At 40.4% G+C, this 24,727-nt stretch overlaps 1 protein-coding gene across 11 annotated transcripts in view; it reads left to right on the top strand.

The window, feature by feature from the left end:
* Window positions 1–24,727, top strand: part of LOC117608047 (uncharacterized) — a 62,877-nt gene that overhangs the window by 25,223 nt on the left and 12,927 nt on the right. For 6 of the 11 annotated variants that reach the window (XM_076693381.1, XM_076693377.1, XM_076693378.1 and 3 more), the window contains exons 6-10: window positions 1,660–2,149; window positions 17,702–17,945; window positions 18,872–19,092; window positions 19,666–19,870; window positions 21,364–21,741. In XM_076693381.1, coding sequence (XP_076549496.1) covers window positions 1,660–2,149; window positions 17,702–17,945; window positions 18,872–19,092; window positions 19,666–19,870; window positions 21,364–21,741 — 1,538 coding nt within the window. The remainder of the gene's footprint in view (window positions 1–1,659; window positions 2,150–17,701; window positions 17,946–18,871; window positions 19,093–19,665; window positions 19,871–21,363; window positions 21,742–24,727) is intronic. The other 5 variants (XM_034332547.2, XM_034332544.2, XM_076693380.1 and 2 more) reach the window with 4 other exon arrangements.

The raw sequence follows: 24,727 nt of genomic DNA, 5'->3' as shown, positions 1-24,727 counted from the left end.
TCCATCGTGTACGAGGGCGGTGACCAGCTGCAGATGTTTAAGTGCTTCCTCGGATTCGTCTGTAAAAAATTTACTACCTTCAAAGCATCGCAACACTTGTTGCCGAACTATTCTGAAATGTTCCATTGAAAATGTGTAAAAATTACGGGAGTTGATTATTTTTATTTATGAAATCTCCACTGATTTATGCATCAATGTCGCGTGTTTAACATGTTTATACGATTTCACGGATACCTCGATGCTCATCCTTGGTATAGTTGTATAATCGCGGGGCAAACAAGCACTTAGGAGTTCACTAGCTTCCGCGTTTTCTTCGGGTTGTAACGGGAGCCGCGTGATTGACGATCGAATCGCGTGAAAGCTGCTCCGCAAATTCATCGGCTCGGGAACACTAGCATCTAGAAAAGATTCTTGCAGCTCGGTGAAGTTCAAAGCCGAATAGATAAATGCATCTTGTTGCGTCGATTTGCATTCTGATAAATTATCGGCATTGTTACTTCGTAGGCTAGTGTATACAGTGGTTGATCCCTAAAAATTTGAACGGCGGACCATGGAGAGAGCCTCGATTCTAATTGACTTTTGTACTTCATATTATTAATTTGACAGTGTTTCTTTAAAAATTTGAATTAAAATTAAAAAATATTCTTGTCATGATTGATCCAGGCTCTAAAAGACACCTGCGCCTATTCTTAATTCCCAAACTGAAACATAAAATGAAGTGCAGCTCGGTGAAGTTCAAAGCCGAATAGATAAATGCATCTTGTTGCGTCGATTTGCATTCTGATAAATTATCGGCATTGTTACTTCGTAGGCTAGTGTATACAGTGGTTGATCCCTAAAAATTTGAACGGCGGACCATGGAGAGAGCCTCGATTCTAATTGACTTTTGTACTTCATATTATTAATTTGACAGTGTTTCTTTAAAAATTTGAATTAAAATTAAAAAATATCCTTGTCATGATTGATCCAGGCTCTAATAGACACCTTGCGCCTATTCTTAATTCCCAAATTGAAACATAAAATGAAGTGCAGCTCGGTGAAGTTCAAAGCCGAATAGATAAATGCATCTTGTTGCATCGATTTGCATTCTGATAAATTATCGGCATTGTTACTCCGTAGGCTAGTGTATACAGTGGTTGATCCCTAAAAATTTGAACGGCGGACCATGGAGAGAGCCTCGATTCTAATTGACTTTTGTACTTCATATTATTAATTAGACACTGTTTCTTTAAAAATTTGAATTAAAATTAAAAAATATTCTTGTCATGATTGATCCAGGGTCTAATAAACACCTTGCGCCTATTCTTAATTCCCAAAATGAAGCATTTAGGGCATTGACGAACCCGATTAATCTTTCAATTAATCTATTAACTTATTTAACAACTCTTTTATTGTTCTAATCGTGAGTGACCCAACATCGTCACGAGCGATTAGGACTGGTGGCAGCGGTAATACCGCCCTCAACCGCGTATTATTAACCACAATTTTATTAATTATTAATTTTTTCATTTACTTTGTACGTCGCGCGCCGTATCTCGCTCGCGACGTAACAAAATTTCTGGAGATTTCAAAAAGCCCTCGATATCTTATCGAACAGAATCTCGAGGGAGAAAGATAGTAATAAAATAGGGAAGCTAACGAGTGAATTGGTTTTTGCAGTGCGAACGGGAGGGCGCCAGTGTCCAGCAAACCACCCCTGCCTCCGCAGCCACCCCGCGTCGGGGCGCTGAGTTCGAGAACGTCGACGGGCGCGTCGTCGTCGTCGGCGACGATGTGTTCGTCGCGCCGACGCGCGGCCACGGACCTTGGAAATCCGGCGGCCATCGAGATGGCGAAAGCCCGTACGATGCAGGCCGCCCAGGAGCGCCCGGTCGGCCTGCTCGAGACCGACCTCGACGAGGCCGTGCCGTCGACCACCAGCACCGCCTCCACCAACGCCACCGGCAAGAAGACCAGAAGCCTGCTAAATCTGAATCACAGCTCGACCGTTCCGAGACCGAGGGCAGAGCACGCCCTCCACGTACCCCAGTCGCCTGTCGCCGCTTCGCACAGGAGCCCCCGCGACGACGACCCCGCGTCCACCATAAACCAACGTCCACACAAATCCATGGAGTTCCTCCTCGACAAGGAGAATCTGCATTTCGTCAAGGTAAGTCGTTTTACCAAAGGAAACTATATTCAATATTCTTCAAATGTTTTTCATTTATATACTCGATACAACCGTTTCATCGTCCACCACTGATCGAGGATTAATTAAAGTAGACATTTCAATATCCCCGAGGGTTTCCTTTTAATTCCGTATAGTTATTGAAATTTTATCCTCCGCGTCAAAGTGCTACGCAGCACGGAGTGAACATTCAAAGGGTTAATTTGCGACTCGCAAGCGACACTTGTCGAGGGTCTACGACGGTCGATTGCTACTCTAGGGATCACTTCCTGTAAGAGAAGTTGATTACTTTAAGGGGAATTGGCGTTTTCTTGGCTTACGGGGAGAGAGTGAGTTGCGGCTGCAAGGGTTTCTCGAGTGCAAGGGGTTAATTAACGAATCGTTTGATCGACTTTTAGTCGAACCGTGTTCCGTAGCATATGGTGACGTCGTGACGCAGAGTTTTTCGGTGGACGAGTATAATAGTATGCCGGTGGATTGTTCCTTTTTATTTCGAACGGTGTTTGTCTGCGCACGATACTAATTGTGTATACTGATTTTCGCGGGTTATTTTTGTCGAGAGTGCTAATTGTACCGTACATGTTCATCGAATGGTCGGTTTAATTAAGGCCGAGGAACGAGAGTGTTAATCGATCGAAACACTGTTGTTTTAATAATTTTCAGTTCGATAGATTTGATGCGAGGTTAAAAGTAGATTTTCTAATTAAATAAATAACGAAATTGAAGAATTTATTTTTGAATCGTGATACCTCGTGAAATGGAAAGTGTGCCGAGACCACGTCGAAATATTGATAAACGATATTTATGTTTATTTAATCATCGGGTAACCTTTTAAATAATATAAATCTTGGGTAATACCGTATTAGAAAAGAAAATCGATCTGATTTTATAAATAATTAGAGTCGGTGTAGAAAGTATTTGTACATGGATCACTTTCAAACAACATTTCACGAAATTGCAGCCTATTAACTAACTTCTCTGAGAAAAGTTAGAAGCGTAGTCGTGTTCATCAAACTTTAAGCTTTAAATTGTTACACGATACGTACTGTTTTGCAATACTTTTATGTCATCAAATCCTATTAGACTTTGCACATTTCGAAATCAGTCATTGTCTGCTCTAACTGGCAATCAGCCATTTTATATTAAGAACCCTAATTAAACGTCTACGTAGTCATTTTCATCGAGCTTCAAGCTTCAAATCGATGTATCATGGATGTTATTCTTCGATACTTTTCTGTCATCAAATCATGAAAGACTATACATATTTCCAAAATAACGATCCGATACTTTCCCATAAAATTATATTCAAATTCTGATATATCAATTTGAAGTTTAAATTCAAATAAAAATTGCTACGTAAAAGTTTCATCGATATTCTTCATCCAAATTGATATATTTAAAATCATTTTAACACCTGAATGTACCTGTTTCACATAAAAAATTCGATGGTTCCATTAAATTCAAGTTGGAGGAAGGTGTAATAGCCCAACATACGATAGATTGAATATACACGGATGGTGGAATAAATTATAAAGGACGTTCGGGAAGCCGAATGAGGTCTTCATCGCGATCGCAGCTCGATCGAACGTGTTGCTTTTCAGGTTTCTCTCGTCTCCCTTCAGCTCGCGATTTTCTTTCCTCTTTTGATATATTTTCGATCCGTCCGATTTAATGACCGTCGGTGGTATCTCCTTAAGACATTCATTTGCGTTATAAGCCGATGGCTGCGTAGGAAAATTAATCGGCATTAGATGATTATCGGCTTAAACGTCTCTTAAGCTGATCATCTTAACGAAATTATACCGTGAGATGGAGTATGAATGTATTTTTAATCCACCGTTACTAAGCGCTAAATAACGATAACGAAATGGCACGTTAGATATTTTTGTATCTGAAAGGTTTTCATTCAATTTAATACAAAAGCTTCGATAATAATTTGATCAAAATTAAAATTATTTTTCCCGATTTTTATATCGCTTAAGTTGAAACGTGTATGCACCTGAAAAATGCATGCTTATTTTTCCTTTCCTTTTGCATTGGCCATGCAACGAATATCCGATGCAACAAGGTCAATCGAATGTATAAGTCCCGCGGCTGTATAATTTATCGTTCGGTACGCAGGAACTTTTGAATCGGTCAGACGTTTCGACGAAGTCGTCGCCGTCAGATAATCGGTAGATATCTAACATTTGCATTTTACATACGCCTGCCTACGCTGCAAGTTGAATTTCACATGGATATCGAGCGACAGAGGTAACTCGAATTTCTCTTATCGATGAAAGAACAGTGAGAACTTTCACGATCCCGTCGTTTATCCCGCCGCTTACCATCGATCAATCGTACATCTATTAGAATTAATAGCTACGGGCATGTTCGATGACTTTCGATACCTCTTCCCGCGGTGATCAATTTGAATTGGTGAATCGAAGAACCGTGCAGCCTGAAAACTAGCCATTTTTCGAACAAAGAGACAGAAAATTTGATTTCCAAAAGATTTTCCAAAATTATACAAACTTCTCTTCGTTTCTATAATCATCTGTTTATCGATCGAGAGATGCGTTTCAGAGGACTAAATGAATTTCTTGCTAATGAACAATAATAGCCTGTGATAGGAAACAGAGGCCAATAGTGTCACGCTTTCTCTGCGCGTCGCTTCGTCAGCCAGGAACTCTATTATGCTTGTTCATGAAAAGATAGGTGGATCGATCTAGAGACGATGATGCTGTCGTCGGTATAATTACTGCCACGACCTCGATCTTCTCTTTCTCTCCCTTTCTCAATATTTCTTTTATTTTATTTTTTTTTTTCACGTGTCTTTCTTGCTCTTTTCCTGTCGCTTTACGTTCAGCCGATCTTGCTGGCGTCGTTAAGGTCGGTTGCGTTTAACAAGATCGACCGATCGGCTCGGTCTCGTTTCATTTTCTATTTTCTTCAACTCCGATAAACGGCTATACCTGTGTCTGTGTATCCTATATCTCGTTTCGCGGTAGATAAACACGATTTCCAACTGGTGGGATTCGTTCGACCCGTACCTCGATCCTTTTTTATTTCGTTCGTTTTCTTTCGGGAACAGGGACCAAGCTTCTTTCGAAAGTGTCTTAGCTGGTCGAAGCAATCTAGGTGAATTATTCAAGTTTCGAGTTTCAGAGAAATTGGATGGTATTTTTTTAACTTTACAGAAGTTTCCAACAAATTAGAGTTCACTGCTGTCCTTGCAGTTTCTTTGTTGGATAGTTCTTCTTTCTAACCTGATTCCAATTTTTTTTTTTTTTCTAATTTTCTATGAATTGGGTCATTACTCGACGTAGTGTAAGCGCGAGGTGTGTTTAATAAGGGTCGATAGTTGTAAGGTTACGCTTCACGGGACAGTCCAGTCGATACGATGAGCACCCATCGTGGGAGCGAGTCGAGTCGATCATTCGATTCAAGGCTCTCCCCAGCGGAATCATTGGCCTTTGAAACCTTCTTTTGCATATCCTACACGTCGCGTCTCTTTTTTCATTTTAATTAAAATTTTCTTCGAAAGAATTTTCAAAGTTTCAGTCCGAATAATTTCAATCGATCTGTATAAATATCTGTCGCGTTCTAAATTCATCGTCAGAACGAAATCGACCCACGTGTGCACGCTAGGCAAAACGACGAAGAAAGGAAGCACTTTCATTTCGAATTCATCTGTCGGAGTGGGTCCTCGTTTACCACCGTGTGCTGTCCCTTTCACACGCCTCGATTTATGCTCTTCCTCTTGAAATCCAGCTACCGCGAGCCGGCTTTTGTTCTAATTAGTCCAGCGAAGAATTTCAATTTACTCGTTCGATCGTCGCGCGTAGTACTCTTTGAAAATGCGTCGACGAGACGCGTGTAATTAAAGCGCAGCCCTGATGCATTCTCCTCTGCAACTTTTCCACGTGAATCTGTGATGCACTTTGATTCCTTCTTTTCATCCCTGTCTGTTATCGTCGGACGAAACGTTATCAGTTACGTTACCGAGCTTTTCTCCGTGCTTTCAGAATAGATTCCGAGTCTAACGCGTCTTTTTTTTTTACTTCATCACGCAATTTCTTATCGATCGACGAGGCTCGGCGAACGTTATAAACAGAGCGAGAAGAAATTATCATTCTACCATAAGGATAGATGCATTAGGTGAACGGAGCAGGCACTTCGGTTATGGTCGGTGGTATTTTAAGCGATGATTATAATTACACGCGTCCTCGATATTGAATTCGTGATGGGCGGAAGGGACCTCGAAACTTCACCTTTCCAAGTGCTATGGATAAGGATGGTCATGGATTGTCAAGGTGATTTTATCAATTAGTATTTTTATACAGGAAAATTTTCATCATTTATTCATAGCTATACAGAGGGTGTTTCGTTTAAAACAGTCCACCTAAATATCTCCTCTATCTCTGAAAATACAAAGGATGTTTCTTACGTAATCTAAATGGTATTAAAAGACAAATTAGATGGAAGAACCGTTTTTTATAAATTGTAATTTTTTAATCGTTCTTTTGAGGTCACTCGTGTTTAAATTTTAGAATCCACGGTCACTTCAAGGTCGTGCACAATAATATTTGCTATAACATAGAACAACAAAAAATGTGTGTACATACGTGAAAAAAACACGAGTGACCTAGAAAAAACGATTAAAAAATTACAATTTATAAAAAACGATCCTTCCATCTGATTCCTCTTTTGAAACCATTTAGACTACGTCAGAAACATTTTTTGTATTTTCAGAGATAGAGGGAATATTTAGGTGGCCTGTTTTAAACGAAACACCCTGTATAAGTAAATTCTGTACACATGTCAAACGAAACGAACTTAATTAATAGCGTAAATTTTCTTTCCAAATTAGTCTCGATCGAATAGCTCCGGTTCAGGTGGAAGTGGCTGGCGCGTTTTGCGATGAGCACCGTTCGACACACTTCCGTAGAACGATTCATGAATAAACAATAGAAACTGTTCTTACACGGTAGCCACGAACAGGTCTATGGATACTCTTTCACGTATGTTCTACCGTGAAGGTTTTGTGGTTGATAGAAAACGGAGGGAACGTGAAATGAACAGATAGCGTGGTGGAAAAGCGTTTGAAAATCTGCTGCTCCTCTCGGTCGCTTTACTTTCGTCCATCCGCATCGGTAACCGAGGCATTTCCGACCAGCATTAATTTCTGCTCTATATTTCATCTCTTTCCTTCCGGCTGAAAGTCTTTCTCTACGAGGTTGCCACCCTCTTTCCCCGATTTGGCTGCTCGCCAATCTCTCCCTTCTTTCTTCCTGTTTTTCGATTTCCTCCCTACTGGGCCAACGGGGTCGTTCCTTTCTTATCCTCTCTGTTCCTCTTTCGAATTCTCGTCGATACGATTACGTAAGCTTTTCACGGGCTGCGATCCTTCTTGGGATACTTAATAATCAACCAACCTGTCGTCCGTTTTCCATTCAACTCTTCCATCGTGTTCGCAAACACTCGATCGCATTTCGAATTCTTCTCGAACGTATTTCGAAATATTTCCGAAACTATACGTTTCTCGAAGAAAGAACACCCTTCGTACGGTCGCGTGGATCACAATAGAGGGATCAAGCGAAAGGAGGAAGACGAGACGGGGTTGGTAAGTTGCCGGCGGGATGTTGAAAAGAGCAAAGGGAACCGGGGAATTTGGCTTAGGAGGTTGCAGGTCGATGACCCTTAGGCGTTTCTTGCCAGATCTGGGCTCGGTCCAGGAGAAAAGAAACTAACGATGTAACTCAGGGGTGAGGGACCTTGTCGAGCTAGGAAGAAATCTCTCTTCTCTCCGCCAGCTTCCTATCGATCGATATAATAATATCCACTTCAAAGAGATTCTTTCTTTCGACTTTTCCCTGAATGAACTTGGACGTGTCTAGATTCATCCTGACATACGTAGAAAGCATTTCAAGCTGAAAGTTAAACGCCTGTACCCGTATCCGGGCAATCTCTCTTTTCAAAGGCAGACGATATTTTGGCACTGGTTGGTTAACCGGTGAAAGAGTTGTTGGAAATCGACGATTCTAAGTGTCCGTCGGTTTTAACAATACCATTTCTCTCTCTCTCTTTCTATTCTGATCTCTCTGTTCCTCAGGCATGCCGTATTGATCGACGAACAGCGACGCTCGAGTCGAGGGAAGTTGGTGTTGAAGTTCCCATACACGCGCGTTCGTGTTCCGTTTCGGTATTTCGCAATATAATGCATGCTTCTAGACGGCAATCTTTCATTCCACTTTCGTGCTACTCGCCGGATCCTTTGCACTGTTAGGAAACAACCTTGTGACACAGGGTGCTAGCTAACCGTCTGCTCGGTTAACTGATTCGTGGGCGACTGCGTGAAGGGTTAATTTACTGGCGTAGGCGAATCGGTATAAACAGCTGGATCGTTCATGCTCGTGGGTTGTAAGGTTTAATGGCTTTAAACCCGAGTATTTCTACCGATTACGATTTACTGTAAGGCTACTTACGGGACGTAATAAACTAAAGATAATTGACCGTGAGGTCAACTGATCTGAAAGTGTTTATCCATACAAGTAATTATTCTGAAAGGATTATATATAGAATAATTGCCTGAGGATGACCATCTATAGAGTTAATCTAACGTCATTTATCTATTGGATTAACTAGTTTGGCAATGACTATCTCTAAGGTTTAGTAGTCTAAAGATAACTGTTTATAGGGTCAATCAATCGATGCACAGATATCAGCAAGAGTTGGATATATTTAAAGTAATCTTTTAATAGAAAATAAATTTTTATCTCGAATAATTAAAGTACTGAATAATTAAAAATTCAATTAGGTATTTAATTCATTAGGAGAAAGTTAAGAAATAATGTCTCATGCTATTCTTTTTTTTTTTTTTTCTTCTTATAAAGGATTGTTCCCAATTCAAGGTCTATATAAAAACAGAAGATGGGTTAAATTTAACCTACTAGTCCGTAGTTTGCCAATCAATAAATTCCTAAAAGAAAGTCTCGAATAACTGTAACGTTCCATTATTTTAGTACGAAATTGAACGATTAGCTTCTCAAGCTGAAGGAACAGAAATAAGCGATTATCAAGGTGAAGTGACGTTTAGCATATTTGAATAACGCGTTTCTCGCACGCGTTTACGTTTACGGACGATGACGGCGAGCCGCAAGTATTCGCGTTGCGATTATGTGTGCCGTTAATCTCCGGCTTGATTTTAGTACAAAGCGAAAGTAAAGTGTCGGTTGTTTCGTGCTCGGTTTAGAGTGCTCCTGCTCGCGTTCTTGCATCGTTAAAAAACGCTCTTTTTACCGTGCCTCGTCCCTGCACCGAAGAACTGACACTGATCTCTTTGAACAAGAAATATTCGTCACGAACGACCGAGAAAAAAAACGTGCAATTCGACGTAAATAACCCAATGTGAATAACATTTAAACGATTAGATTGTTGAAAAGTAACGTTTCATTGAACGAAAAGTAGTTTCACGTGAATCGTGTCACGGTTTCGTGTTCTTACAACACGGAGGTTCATTAAATTTCAAATGAATGATCGTTCAAGAATCTGAAAGGAGTGTATAAAAACGTCACGATTCTTGTTTTCTTCTCTCAGCTTTGTATCGGTCTTATTAATTACACAGAGCTGTAGAACCAGTCTTTAATGAACGTCAAACGAATTGTGTTTCTAGACGTTCAATAATTCATGGCTAATAAGTTTCACCAAACCGAATCCGTCCTATCTTTTTATAATTAGAAAAGAAATAAATGTGTTCCATTTGTACGAATCCTAATGTAACGCTTACATTCTTCCTAACGATGTAACTGAAACTCAGAGCTCGGTCAAGAATTCTGCTCTGATGGAAAGCAATATTCGGAGACCGTTTATCCGTGATATCTCATCGACACGAGTGGTAAAGATGTTCAACATTTATTTCCAACGAAACTTTCTCACTTTTTCCGCAAGGAGTTTGGCTAAATCACGCTCGAAAGTTCTCGCCGAGGCAGTAAGCGATGATCGGCTGCCATTTCGAGGAAACTTTCAGCTCTATGAATAGTAGACGAACGTATGTTCGTCCTTCGACGACGTTGCGGAACTGGGAAGGCGGGCCAGCATTTCCGGCTTATTTGCGAAACTCCGTGGCTCTTCGTGCCAGTGGTCATTTATCTATTCCCCTCTAATGCTCAACAGATTTTAGTGAAAATTTATCGTGTCGTACACACACGAGCCTCGAAAGGGTTGCAAAAGACGCCCTACCAAAGCGGCTTACCCGTTCTTCTCTCTTCTATGATATCATGTTAGCGCACGCTCTCGCATTGGCGAGTCATTTTAGCAGGGTAATTCGAATGAAATCCCCTCGACCTAGCCGGGCTGTTCCGGGAAGATTTCATCGTCGAAACATCGGGGTAAAAGTAGGTCGAATATAACCGGCAGAAGAGGGTTGTTTCGAAGGGCAACGCGTCTTTTCGATGCCTCGCAAACGCTGCGAATAAGGGTTTGTCGTTATCTTCGAGTCCTCGTACCGTGGAATTGTTTGGAAAGCGAACGAAATTCCGATGCACGTTCGGCTGCCTTTCTTCTCTTGTTCTAAAGGAGGCCGAGTATAGGAAGCATAGCGTTCTATTTTAATACCGTAGGAAAGGTGTGGAATATTCGGAGGGCTGATTTCGAAGGGTGAATCCTTCCTCGGCATACAGGGTCGGTTTACATTTTTCGAAACTTGGTCGGTGTGAAATTTGAAGGGAACGGTGTCAATTAAAATTGTGCCTCGTTCGAGGGTTAACCCTCCGCCTTCGAGTTTTTATTTTTATTTCAAGAACGGTTCGAACATTTCGCTTAAACGTCAGTCGTATGTTAAATTTCAAGCTTTAGCGAACGTCTCGGAATTTTTGTAAATTTTTTCAAAGCCTAGAATAATATGAAATTAGGTCTGGAAATAAAAGATCAAGTTTCTGAGGGTGGGTTTAGCTTCGTAACGATTCAGTCGATGTTATTTATCAAAATAATGTATCTTTATTATCTGAGAGATGGTTGGTAGAGCTGGTAAAGTGGTTAAAGTGGGTCGAAAGCGTCAAAGTGGATTCTGAACGGTGGTACAGCGTGTATTTGCACCGTTCACGGCCGGAATGATTGCATCGCGCCGTCTATGTGTATACAGAGAGAAGCTAGAGAAAGTGGACGAATCGGAAAGGGTGGAAAGAGATGGAAGAGCGTAAAGTGACAGGAATGAAATATACTCGTAAGGGACAAATACTCGGAGACACATCGAGTGTGAATAGCACGTATGCACCGGCCAGGAAACTCGAAGGCCGACCGAGAATCCGTGATGTGTGGGCGCTCTTCAGCTTTTATGCCCACGTGTAACTACAGCTAACTTTGTCACGTGCCAGTGTCGCGTATACAAGGGGTCTCTAATGTTACCGAGAATTCCCGACCAGAATAGGGGCTGATTTCAACCCCTGATGAAATATTACCTGCAATTATTTCCTTCCCTTAAATTAATATTTCATAAATATTTTTCATTGCAAACAAAATTGTTTCATTTATCTTAGGATATCGAGTCAGATAATGGAACGGTTTGTGTCGGAAATACCCATAACGAAAGGGTTAAGAAGCTTTTTATGGTTATGATACATCGCCTGATCCTTTTCTTCGCTATAGCCCATAAGTTTTCAATGGAGTTCGGTATCTATTACCTGGTCAGAGCAACGTTTGCACATGCTGATGTGCAGAACAGAAACTTACCGACACATATGCCCTTATGACATAGTACTCCGCCATGTGTAAAGATGCAATCTATATTTGGAAAATTTTCGGTGCATTTTAGAATTTATTCCTCGCGTTGTTTTAGAAGGAAAGGAAAAAAGGAAGTTGTAAAAGCAAGTACAAAATTATTCTCGAGCTAGTAGGAGGTCCAATTAACACGAGTAGCATAATGTTTTCATTGCAGTTTAACAGCCGTAAATTCTTCTGGAAACTCGGCAACTGCAGTCCCGCGAAAAATGGCATACCGCCAAGTTTTCAACTCCAGTTTCTCTTTTTTTTTTTTCCTTTCGACGTAAGATGAATAATTTCCATCGAATGACCGGTGGAAGATCGATCTCAGTCGACGGACCATGGAGAGAGCCCCATCATTTCACACTGTTCTTTTAGGAAAATTAAGATTTTAAGAATTCCTGCTTTCCCTGTATCGCCATTTTCCAAAGGGAATCTGATCGCGAGTGTATCTAACGCAAAATTCAATTTTGGGTCAAAAGTGACCCGGAGGAGTAGCTCTGTTCGAGGAACAAAGTGAATTTAGAGCGCACAGCATCTTCGAAACGAAACGTCGTTTAGAAAAGACGCAGACTTCGATGCATCTTGGATGCAGATGCAATTCCCTTGAGAAACAGCGAGAGCCGGGGTCTTTGGCCTACTAATGGCGGATGTAGCCTCCTCTTTGACGCGACTTTCCCCCAATTTGCGTCAATTGACGACACGCGGACGTCGTGGTAGAAAGAAAAGACGGACACACCAGTAGCCAGTAATTGAAATTACTGTCACCGGCTCCGTTTCTCAGACGTTCCACGAGTCGACCAACGATCTTATGCAATTCTCGCTGTTGCACTTGGAACGCATCGTTAAGCCTGTCGCTCTGTTCAGAGACGCGGAAATGCGGGCTCCTTTGTTCCACGCAGAAACTGTGACATTTTCTTATGGCTTTCAATCGGTAAGAAAGCTATACTCCCATAGTATTTCTATAGCTATGTTTCTCTAGGATACTGTTAATATTTCTCAGTTTTCATTAGCAACAAAGTCATCAGCGACTGCAATAATTTCAACTTACAAGGAGAACTACCCAATTGTTACACTCACTTATTAATGAAACTTTGCCTGCTTGTAGAGCTCGTCACGCCTATACCCCCTTTTGGGGGCAGACGGCTAATTGTTTAAAAGATATTAATAATTAAAGTTAGTTACTACTTACATTGAGAAGTATGACAGACTCACACATACAACGCGCAATCTAGAGATCCACGGTTCAAATCCTTGATTCCTAATATTTTTTTTTTTTTAATGATAATTTGTCTCTTTTTGAATAACTATTACACAAAAATTATCGAAAAAAAAAAAAAAAAAAAATATTTGGCAATTAAGGATTTGAACCGAGGACCTTCAGATTGCGAGTCATGTGTTTAACCACGGAGCGGATCCATGACTCGCAATCTGAAGGTCCTCAGTTCAAATCCTTGATTCCCAAAATTCTTTTTTTTTTTTTTTTTTTTGATAATTTTTATGTAATAGTTATTCGGAAAGAAACAAATTATTATTAAAAAAAAAGAAAATATTAGGAATCAAGGATTTGTACCGTGGATCTCTAGATTGCGAGTTTTATGTGTGAGTCTGTCATACTTCTTAATGTAAGTATTGTAGTAACTAACTTTAATTATTAATATCTTTTAAACAATTAGTCGTCTGCCCACAAAACGAGGTATAGGCGTGTTCAGCTCGACGAGCTCTACAAGCTGGCAAAGTTTCATTAATAAGTGAGTGTAACACTTGGATAGTTCCCCTTGTTAGATATAGCAATATAAATACCATAATCGGTGTCTGTAAATCAATCGCGAAGATTACTCGAGTGATTTTTATTGAAATAAATACCTCGAGTTATTTTGCAAAATGTCACGCGTGGGCGTGATGGACACTGCGTTTCTTAACGTCTCTCTAGCTACGATGTAAAACGATCTCGTACATTTTCTAGTCATTGTATCAAGCGTCTTAATGGACGTACATGTGGTTTATAAATGGACGTTTTCTAATGGTACGAGAAATTTCATCAGTGAACCCGAAGTCCCGGTAAAAATCGATCCAATCAACCGATGCAGTAACCCTTTCTATCTACATCATCCGAAAGAGAGCCCTCTTACGTCCACGTAAACTCGTTTCTGTCTTCCTGTCTCGCCTTGACCCTGTTTCTCGAGAACGATGCACTTATCTCGTATTTTCGCGTGAAATTTTTCAAATTCATCTTGTTTAATCATTCGAGAGTTCCGCTGTTTCTTTCGCCCGCATTTCTTGAATTAAGGACTATGATAAGTAGAAATATTTTTATTCCAAAGATACGAATGATAGAAAGTGTAGAAAATTCTTCTGACCGAGGTTTCCACTCGGTTTGGTTTCTTTCGACGACTTTCAGCCTGAACTTTTTGCTATTCGACGAAGCTACGTTCTCATGAACACCGAGCATATGGCGAACCGTTGTTGGAACGTTAATAACCAAAGGAACAGAACGTGCGTAGGCCAAGCCACGCGTTCCTATGTGTCTATCCTTTGTTTTTCCATCGCGTTAGGTACCGTTAGCATCTTTGTATGCCATATGGAAATCTCACGCGAACCTTTGCTGCTCATCGTTATGCATTTCCTCGCGTACAGACAATGGCATCGTGTGGAGTCAGTGCAGGTTCGATCAACTCTCTTCATCGTTTGTCTTTTATACTTTTATACAGGGTGGCCCGCATAACTCTTAACAGCTCAATATCTCGAAAACTGTGACATCGATTTTAAAGTTCTTGGTCTTAAATTTCATGGATCTGAAGGGCCTTTCTAACTACTTAAACATGAAGTGGGCCCCCCCTTCTTCTTTAATGGGGGGCAGGGCTACCTTTATAATCTTAAATGGAACCCCTTATAAAACGTTAGATATTTAGATTTTATAGGAAAAAACAATTAAATTTTGTCTGAAACATTTTTTTGTCAGATATTTCCATGATGAGATTATAACAGTTTAAAGTTTCGACTTGTAGATACTTACTTGAAGCGCTCGGAAATAGCGTCATTGAATTGCGTTTGTGAAATTAGAACCTCATTTTCAAAACACAAAACTTTTAGCAACAGTTCTATTTGCACCCGCAATAGTTCTATAGTTCCTGATAGGTTTCAGAAATAGTTTCGGCGAAATACCTGAAAAAATAGCATTTTGAAAATAGGACGTATAATCTCATCGTGGAAATATCTGACAAAAAAATGTTTCAGACAAAATTACTTGTTTTTTCCTGTAGAATCTAAATATGTAACGTTTTATAGGGGATTCCATTTAAAATTATGAAGGTACCCCCGTCCCCCATTAGAGGAGAAGGGTGGACCACTTCATTATGTTTATGTAGTTAGAAAGGCCCTTCAGATCCATGCAATTTAAGACCAAGAAGTTTAAAATCGATGTCATAGTTTTTAAGATATTGAGCTGTTAAGAGTTATGTGGGTCACCCTGTATATTAGCATGTATACTTTTAATGTTATATTAACATCAATCGATTGCCTCGGTGTAAATGAACATGTTTAAATAAAAATCTGATTTGAAGCAATTAAATGAAATTTCTCACTGAATTATCGTGAATCGAATATTTTCATTCAATTACCACGTACGATTAATCGTATGTCAATTTTCACCGTTAGAATCGAGGTTAGATCGATCGATTTAGATCAATTGCAAATTTATTTGACGCAACGACGAATCATGTTGAAAAAGTGTATCGAAGATTTCGCGTTGCAGGTTTGTACCGTATATCATCGATTATAAATTTCAGATCGTCTCTTGAATTTTAATATAAAAACAGGTATCGGTCGTTTTCAAAAGCTGCGAAAAGATAGTAACCTAGACACTAACGTAAACGAATGTTTGTAGTAAAGGAAAGCTGTTTTTGCAGCTGTATCGCAAACTAACAGAAATCTCCATCCCGTGAACGTAAACCAGCCGCTAAATTTGGACATCCTGTAAAAGATGGACTTCCGTTCGTCGAGCCTCTCCTAGTCGTAATTCATCAACGTAAATACTGACTCTCGTCTGAATTTTTTTTCTTTAATTACTCTTTGTTCTATCATTTACAGTACTTTTTATATAGAGGACTTAGAAAACTACCGATAGTTTACCAATATTATAATTTATTGATGTTATTAATTGGTGATATTATCAGGGACCAATATCACTAATTTCCAATTACCAATTGTCAGTATTATCAGTGACCAGTATCACTAATTTCCAATTACCAAATGTCAGTATTATCAGGGACCAGTATCACTAATTTCCAATTACCAATTGTCAGTATTATCAGTGACCAATATCACTAATTTCCAATTACCAATTGTCAGCATTATCAATGATCAATATCACTAATTTCCAATTACCAATTGTCAGTATTATCAGTGACCAGTATTACTAATTTCCAATTACCAATTGTCAGTATTATCAGTGACCAATATTACTAATTTCCAATTACCAATTGTCAGTATTATCACTGACCAATGTTACTAATTTCCAATTACCAATTGTCAGTATTATCAGTGCCAGTATCACTAATTTCCAATTACCAATTGTCAGCATTATCAGTGACCAATATCACTAATTTCCAATCACCAATTGTCAGTATTATCAGTGACCAGTATCACTAATTTCCAATTACCAATTGTCAGTATTATCAGTGACCAATATCACTAATTTCCAATTACCAATTGTCAGCATTATCAATGACCAATATCACTAATTTCCTATTACCAATTGTCAGTATTATCAGTGACCAATATTACTAATTTCCAATTACCAATTTTCAAGTACCAATATTCCCAATAAAAAATTTTATTTTTAATAATTGGAATTGCAATATATCTTATACCAAAAAATATCCATTTTCACTATAACCATTAACGTCTTGAGTAGTGTACGACAGCAATAAAATTAGGTGATTTGAAACTTTTTACCAGTAGTGTAATATCCCCTCATCAACGAGAGAGGAAAAAAAAAAAAAAGAAAAGTACTGGCTGAACGAGTTAAAATTACTTGACTTTCACGAGCATCCTACACACGGGTACGGTCAATGATTTTCCTGAGGCTTTCATTTAGCCTTCGACACAAGCAATCCGCATCCTACGAGTACCGCCTTCGCGTTTCGACGGGAAAATTGATCGATCATTTTCCGTCTGTTTTACAACGTGCCAGCTCTCTGTGACATTGGAAAACGATTTAAGCGGTTATTGTCTCGGAACGAGCGGTTTCCAATGAGTCCACTTGAAGTATTTCACACGGCCTCGTTATTTCTTTATCGTCATTTGTCCATTGCTATGTTCCGTTCATCTACGTGTTCTACGCGTTTAATATGTTTATTAATTAACGATTTAATATTCTGCCAGCTTGTTTACTCTGATCGTTTGAATATCAATAGGAATATCAGCTCGATGTTAAACCATTTGCCTTTTATTTTTTCATTGATAAGATTATAGACGAAATTTATATATTGTTCACCTAATTAATTACGAGAGAATGGAATCTCATCGATACCCGCTGATTATGCCGTTAAATTTTCCCCGCGAATTGCATAACGTGGAAGTCAGAAGCAGCACAACGCGGTTCTCACGTTTAATGTATGGGATATGTTTAACCGGGTGTTTTGCGAGGAATAATTGAAGAAATTACTGGGAATAATCTACCTTTTCATGATTCTCTCTGGAAAATAAACTTGGGTCGAATATAAATTTTTCAAATCGTGTCAGGCTTAATTAATTGCATTTTTTCTAATGAAATTGATGTTTTCAATGTTACAGCCGCCGGAGAACGAGTTGCAGAAGGTTGGCGAACGAGTGCCGAGTGAACACGAGCTCAGAGTTCAAAGATCTCTTCAGAGACTGAACGTCCCGGATTGGTACAAGAATTCTCCCGCGGCTCGCGATGGTTTCCGGTTAAAGAGGCACTCCGATGCGTCGCAGCACGGAGGCTGGCGTGCTTTGGGCTCGAAAACCACTTCCCTATCCTCCCTTTCGTCGTCTTCCAATAGACAGCCGACTACAGGTAAATTTAATATTATTTATTTCACTTCATTCGAGAGATGGCATAAAAATAATTAAAAAAAAAAGATAATATTCACAATCTTCTCTTAATTGTTTATGAAATTATTCAACCGTTCGGCGTAATATCGAGGCAACTATTACGCCGACGGCTTTCATCCTGGTAAAAAGTGGCGGAGCGTCCGAAATTAGCGCACAGCGTCGGCCAATTTCATTTACGCGCGTCTCCGTTTCTCGGCGTGCGACACAGTCACGGATATTCTCTGGCTACGGCGAGTAATGGCCGGTAGGAAGCGGCTAATAAATTTAGCAGGGCAAGTTAATTCGATTAATTCGCTTCCCTGCGAGCCGCCGTCTCACAGAGAACGCGTCGAACCGATCTACGTCGTCGCATCCTTTGCGAAAGGGTTGTCTCTTAGGGTGGCTCGAAAATGTTCGAGGATGCTTCCAACAAGAGGAGGAACAATCCTAATTTAATCCCCAGTTCGAGGCTTTGTAATCTCGTACGCTACCGCTTAAAACTTTAATTGCCATTTCATTCATTATTGTACAAAATTTTCTGTTAATTAGAACAAATTTGAAGAATAGAAAATATTGATATATCGGAGGAATAATTTACAAGGAATATTGTAAAATATAGAAAGGCGAAATTGAATTAAAATTCCGCCTCTCTCCCTGGTCCGCCATCCTGGGGGTTAACTAAGCTTGGTTAATTCGTTGGAAACTAGGAAAGGGATGCAAGGTCGTAACGAAAAGTAGCTTCCAGTATGTCTGTGTTAATTAAATCTAGAAGGGTTAAGCTTTACTTAACCCTTTAAGTACTCTGCGCCACCGTGGTACTTCACTCTTTACCTCGGATCGAGAGCTGCCGCTGCATATCTTGTCGATGCTTGGAAGTAATATCTTCTTTTTTCTAATGATTTCATAAAGGTGCTCTTCTAAGTCCGAGTCCCACGCCGCCTGTATTTTCGAGATGGAGCACCAGCTTGCTGAACAGTGCCGGAAGTTCGCCAGCGAGTTCGGCGAGGTCGTCGTTCAACCATCGACAGCCGTACTTGGGCTGGCGTTCGCAGGAACGATTGACGAATCCTCGAACACCGGCGGAACGTCTTGCTCAGGGTATTCTTCCTCAGTTGCAAGCAGCAAACAAGGTTCGTATCGTAAAATGAAAAAATTGTAAAATCGTAGAACGCCTTTGATATTTTCATTAATTTGAAGAATAAATTCCGGCCCAGGCTCGCCGTCTTCTTCGACTTCCTCTTTGTTTGAAATTTATTTTTAATTTACGCAGACAGCGCAGAAACGCGGCGACGTTTCTATAATTATACATTCTGGCATAAAACAGCCATGCCGGCGTCTCGTGGCCTTTGGAACCCGAGACAAATTGACTGTTACCCGATGCTCGCCCTTCTCTAAGGTTAAATCGCCCCTCCACAGATTTTTTAATTACCTGCGAGTTACGAAAAAATGTCAACCCTGGCGAAACCCTGTCTCTTCTCGTTTCGCGGTCATTTAATTTGCCAAAACCCCCTCGAGGTTCTTCAAATTAACCCTTTGAAGTTGTTATAGTAATTTATAATATAATTCTGTACTTATTGCGTTAAATTCTTGATTTAAATTAATAATACTCCATGGAAGATTAAGAATCCTCCTGAAAGGGTTAATTTCTGTCCAATGAACGAAATAATCGAATGAGAATATTAAAACTCTGTCGTCTGTTTCAGCAGCAGCAGCAGCAGCAACAGCAACAACAACAGCAGACAACGAATCAGCAGCTAGAGGTAAGGAACTCGATAAAGGAGGTAACCTCGGCCATTGTGCACTACGTGCAAAGCGGTCAGGAGGTTGGTGGAGGTGGCAGGCTGTCGCCTCGACCTCGACCTGAAGACTGGGACGACAGGGGTGGAGCAAGGTCGACCAGCCCCAGAGGTGAGCACTAAACAACCCCTGCCAAAAAAAAGTAAAAAAAAAAAAGTAAAATATTACATCCCACCACCACCACCACTACAACCATCACCACTTTTACTCTTCACGACAAAGGTAATTTTGAGTTTTCCGTCTTGATGTGTTTCTCGTTGCCTCTGCATCTATATTCTGCGACTTAGACACCTCACTCTTCTTCTTCTTCTTCTTATTCTGTCTACCTGCCTGTCTGACTGTCTGTATATGTTTTGTCTGTATCTGGTTCACCGTTAGACCAGAAGGAATGTTTGTAACATTATTTTTCACTCGTCTATGTCACTACCAACTGCTCAGAGCACCACTTCCGTTCGTCTTTTTGTCTACTAACGAGAATCGCTTTGAAAAGCGTGACCCAGCATCCTTGCTCGTTCGTTTCAGCGAACGCAATACTTCAGTATTTGAAACGTCGTTGATTTCTTCTCTTATATCATGGATGAAAATTTGTACAGAGGATGCTGATCTTCTTGCAATCCCTGAAACTCTGTTGGACTATCGTAGATTAGAATTTTCTGAGAATCTGACAGTCGCTGTTAATAAACGTGAGAAGTGTTAGAACGTGGCAGTCGCTCTGGACGGTCGAAAAAAATTCCCCAAATGTATTAGGCAACTGCCTTGGCATTAAATTCTGGAATATGGATTAACAAGGTCGGACAAGAAATGAGAAGAGAAATAATCGTGGTGGTTGAAGGAAGGGCTAGAATCACGAAGGATCTCCGCTAGCAGCCGTGGCCACCTTAGTCCAACGTTGATCTTTAATCACCGAAAAGTCTCGCCGAAAGTATGCAGAGGCGACTGGTTACTATTTCGATAGCCTTGTAGCAGCGTGGACGTGTTGGCCCCGAAATAGATTACCCTGAAGTTTGAATCACCCCTCTCGTGTCTCCGACGCTTTTCGGTGCGAGCGAACTTACCCCGCCACTCGGTTGACCTTAGTGACAAAATTAAAACAAACATCGAGAGAGAAAGAGAAGAACAGTACGCGAGGATAACACGTGGATGTAGTTAGCTGCTCTTACGATCATCCAAAGATCCATCGATCCCGAAGAGAGTAACGATCATCGAACCTGTCTGTCAATAACCGTGTGTGTGTGTGTGTGTGTGTGTGTGTGTGTCGTGTTTGTCAGCTTTGTTTGCGTTGTAATTAATATTTCCGTGTTTAGAGCTTCTCCACTAATCAGAGATTGCGGTCTTGTCAACACAAAAACGCTGCTAACTAAGAACCCGAACGAGAGCACGCGTGTTTAACCAAAAAGCGTTTGTTCCTTTCTTTTTTTATTTTATTTTTTATTTTTATTTTTTTTCTATTTCATTCGCGAACAAACGAGGAGGATCATTATTACATAGATGGAAGTAGAGTTTTGTCCTCGTTAACGCGAAAGATAAGTCAGCGAGCAGTGGCAGCTGCAGCCGGCTTCTTTGCTGATCTCTATCCCCTAATGAAATTCAACTTGTCCTCGAAGGGAGCGTGAAGCTGTGTTGGATGGAGAGCTCGTTCGTCGGCACGAGACCCGTCGACTCGCCGGAGACGCCGATGAGCCTGGCGACGGATACCGAATGCTGTCCCGGATGCAACGCGACCGGTAACGAGTCCTGCACCTGCATCGACTCGGCTACTTCCGGTCTGTTCTTGGATCTGACGCCGACACGCGACGATAACCAGCAACAACAGCAGTTAGGCGGCGGCGGTGGAAGTCTATGTCCATCGCCGTCCTCGTCGCTCGGTTACCATCATCATCACCATCACCATCATCATCATTCGTCTCATCATCGTCAGCTTCATCATCAGCAACAACAGCAACAGCAGCAGCAGCAACAACAACAACAGCGTCAACACCGCGGTGAGTTGCTGCTCGCCTAGCGGAAAAGCAGAACACGTACAAAACGAAACAAGAACACGGTTATAATACCCCTCGCGAAAATTGCAGCAAACACGTTCGCCTCGGGCTTACACGATCACAGCTGACGAAGACGATTCGCGTTACTATCGTGTAGCCGATGATCTTGCAACTTAGAAGCTCCTTCGTTGATCCTGGCAGAGAAGCTCGAGCAGGTGGATAGCTGTTCAGAGTTATTAGGAATTCGTTGCTGAAACGAGGATGGAAGCTTAGGATCCAGTTTAGAGAGGGATAAAGCTTTGTAAAGAATTCTTAGAGAGTAAATGATGATTCTTCTGGTTCGACAGGTGTTCAGAGAGCTGTAAGACATATCAGAAACGTTGTTATCGCTATTTGAGAGCTTCTGGTGCCATTCACTGGCCTGTTGATCATCCTCCAGCTGTAATCCAGTGTACATAGAGTAACCGTAGCATCTGTGGAGGGCAAGTATACAGTGGAGAATCTAGAAAAATTGTGCTTCAGAATTCAACTTGCGTTGCAGTTTCAGAAAATGATGAATATTGACGGATAGAGTACTTGTATCTTCTGACTTCTATTGGTTAAATTCCGAAGTTGGCAGGGAGTAGCGAACGGTTTTCTTGGAAGAGTTTTCTCTGACGTGGTTTCAGAGACTCGTCTGCTCGATTACGTCGACGAATGATCCAACGTGGATCGTGTTTTGGCTCGGATCGTTGCCGAATTCGCAAGTCGTGATCGAACGATCACGCACGTGACTCCTCGGGTCGATTGGAAAATCACAGGCGCGAAGGAATCTCGTTTTATATTTGGGAAAGTAAACGTTCTCTCGTCCTCTTGTAAATAATTTCCCAACGCTCAGATGTTTTCTATTTTTCTACGAGCCACGCGAGAATGTTCCTGGAAGGATTGTCGATGGAAACCATGTGGAAGCACCATATTCCCATTCGTTTTCTCCTTTTACGCCAGCTTCTGCACTATTTTTTACCTTGTCACGCAATTTTTCCACACTCGGTCGCTTCCCTTTCTTGTCACTAAAGATCAGACGACGATAAAATTGAATTGTTTATATTTTTCTGGGTATCGTTAAAGATGTTGGATAATTATTCGTATAACTATCGTGCCTGTTAAGAGTCCGGTGTTTAATGATAGATATTTTTGGATCAATTTTATAGTAGAGGTAGGATCTAGTGATAATTAATTATGCAAGTGCAATTATCGCGTTCGTAGCGTTAAGTCGGACGGTTGTTCGTTTCCCGAGGCTCGATAATGAAGCGATTAATAGTTTAACGAGAAGAAATTGCAATGTTTCTCCAGCAGTTTTGTCGTGGATGAGTAAGAGAGACAACGAACTAGCTTTAACGTGTAAATTGCTCATAGAAAGTTTATAAATTTCTTTGAAACTAATACTCCTAGGACCGAGCTCTGAAACTTCAATTATAAACCATACGAAGCGTAATTTTGCTTCATTTTTTACATATATATTTATGTATAAATTATAGTTAGAAGAGAAGAATTTAATTAGAAATATTATAAGGTCCGAGGGAGTCGAATATCGAAGGGTGCAATGCTTATGAGATTAATCCTTTGAAAAATAGAAAGCAAAAGGGGTAACAGATCTATTAAATATTAAGCAATGAAAAAGCTTGACAGTATACGTGCTTCTGAGGTCATCGACTGTACATTAATTTTCTTGATTGCACTGCTACGCCCACCTGGATTATCATTTCGTATATTTTCTATCTTTCGTTTATCGTTTTCGTCAGCCTGTAAACCCGCGAACGTGTTTTTAAACAACGTGTATTATATCGTTGCTTGAATATCCGAATAAAATGCCACGTTGTTCGTAACCGTGATGAAATTGAAACATTACACGCCTAAAGAAACACACAGATCAGGGTAACTCGAAGCTGGAAGTCCACCCTTTTCGTACACGTTTTGCTATTTTGTGAAATTCACCGAGGTACGTCGACGATGAATCCAACGATAAAATGAAACTAAAGCTTGCGAATACATTGGCAAACATTGTAAAATGAGGAGATGTTAATTAGAGGCAAAATTAATTATAATTTCCCAGTAATTAAGAGATTTCCAGCCTAACATTGTAAATAACTTGGAAGCTCTAATTTCTGTATATTAGATTTGCATTGACTATGGGAAAGCGTTTACTTGGAAGCATTAAAAGAGAAAGTATCGTGTAAAAAGTATGTATTAAATTTCAATGTACAATTCAAATCGTTTTATAAGGAAAGCAGAGTCTCTTGTAACAACCATGTGCAAAGAAATTCGTTTAAGAATAATGTTTATCGATGCATCCGATAGCCTGAGGCTCGCAATTGTAAATCAATGTTATTAATATTAAATTTCAATGGATTCTCGTCGACGTGGTCCGCGTCATTCCACAGGCAACCCCTTCGAGCCGTTTCATCTCGAGGAGATGCGATCGTGTGGACGGGTTCCCTGGCAGACTTTATACGAGCCTCGTTCGTTTTTACGCCAAGATTATTCTCTTCTTTTTATTATTTTGTCACGCGAATAATTTTGTAGTTGACTTTGTTACTTTGTTACGATCGCCCCTCGTCGTTGGAAGAAAAACCACCCCCTCTTATTGCTTCACGAATATACACGTCCCTTATCCTCTCCCACATTTTTTCTTTTTATTTTATTTTTTTTCCCCCTATTTTGCTCTCTACACGATTATCATTGTTATACACAGAGAACTCACACGAACACAAGTGTCTATTTTTTTTTTTTTCTGTGGGGGGAAATGCCCCGTGTCTCAGATTAGTCTCTACCCCTTTACTTTTACCAGTAGCAATTACTTTTCTTGCGTTCATGTATGTTTATTGTAAAGTTGTCCACGTTTACATTGATACCTATTAGCTAGCTCGTTATATACATACACATATATATATTATATATAATTTGATAGGTACATATATGTATACGTACGTATGATTCGTATACGCCGTTC

The sequence above is a fragment of the Osmia lignaria genome, chromosome 3 (assembly GCF_051020975.1).
Source record: "Osmia lignaria lignaria isolate PbOS001 chromosome 3, iyOsmLign1, whole genome shotgun sequence".
NCBI lineage: Eukaryota > Metazoa > Arthropoda > Insecta > Hymenoptera > Megachilidae > Osmia > Osmia lignaria.
The sequence above is the reverse complement of the archived record's forward strand: the minus strand, read 5'-3'. Positions and strand labels throughout refer to the sequence as shown.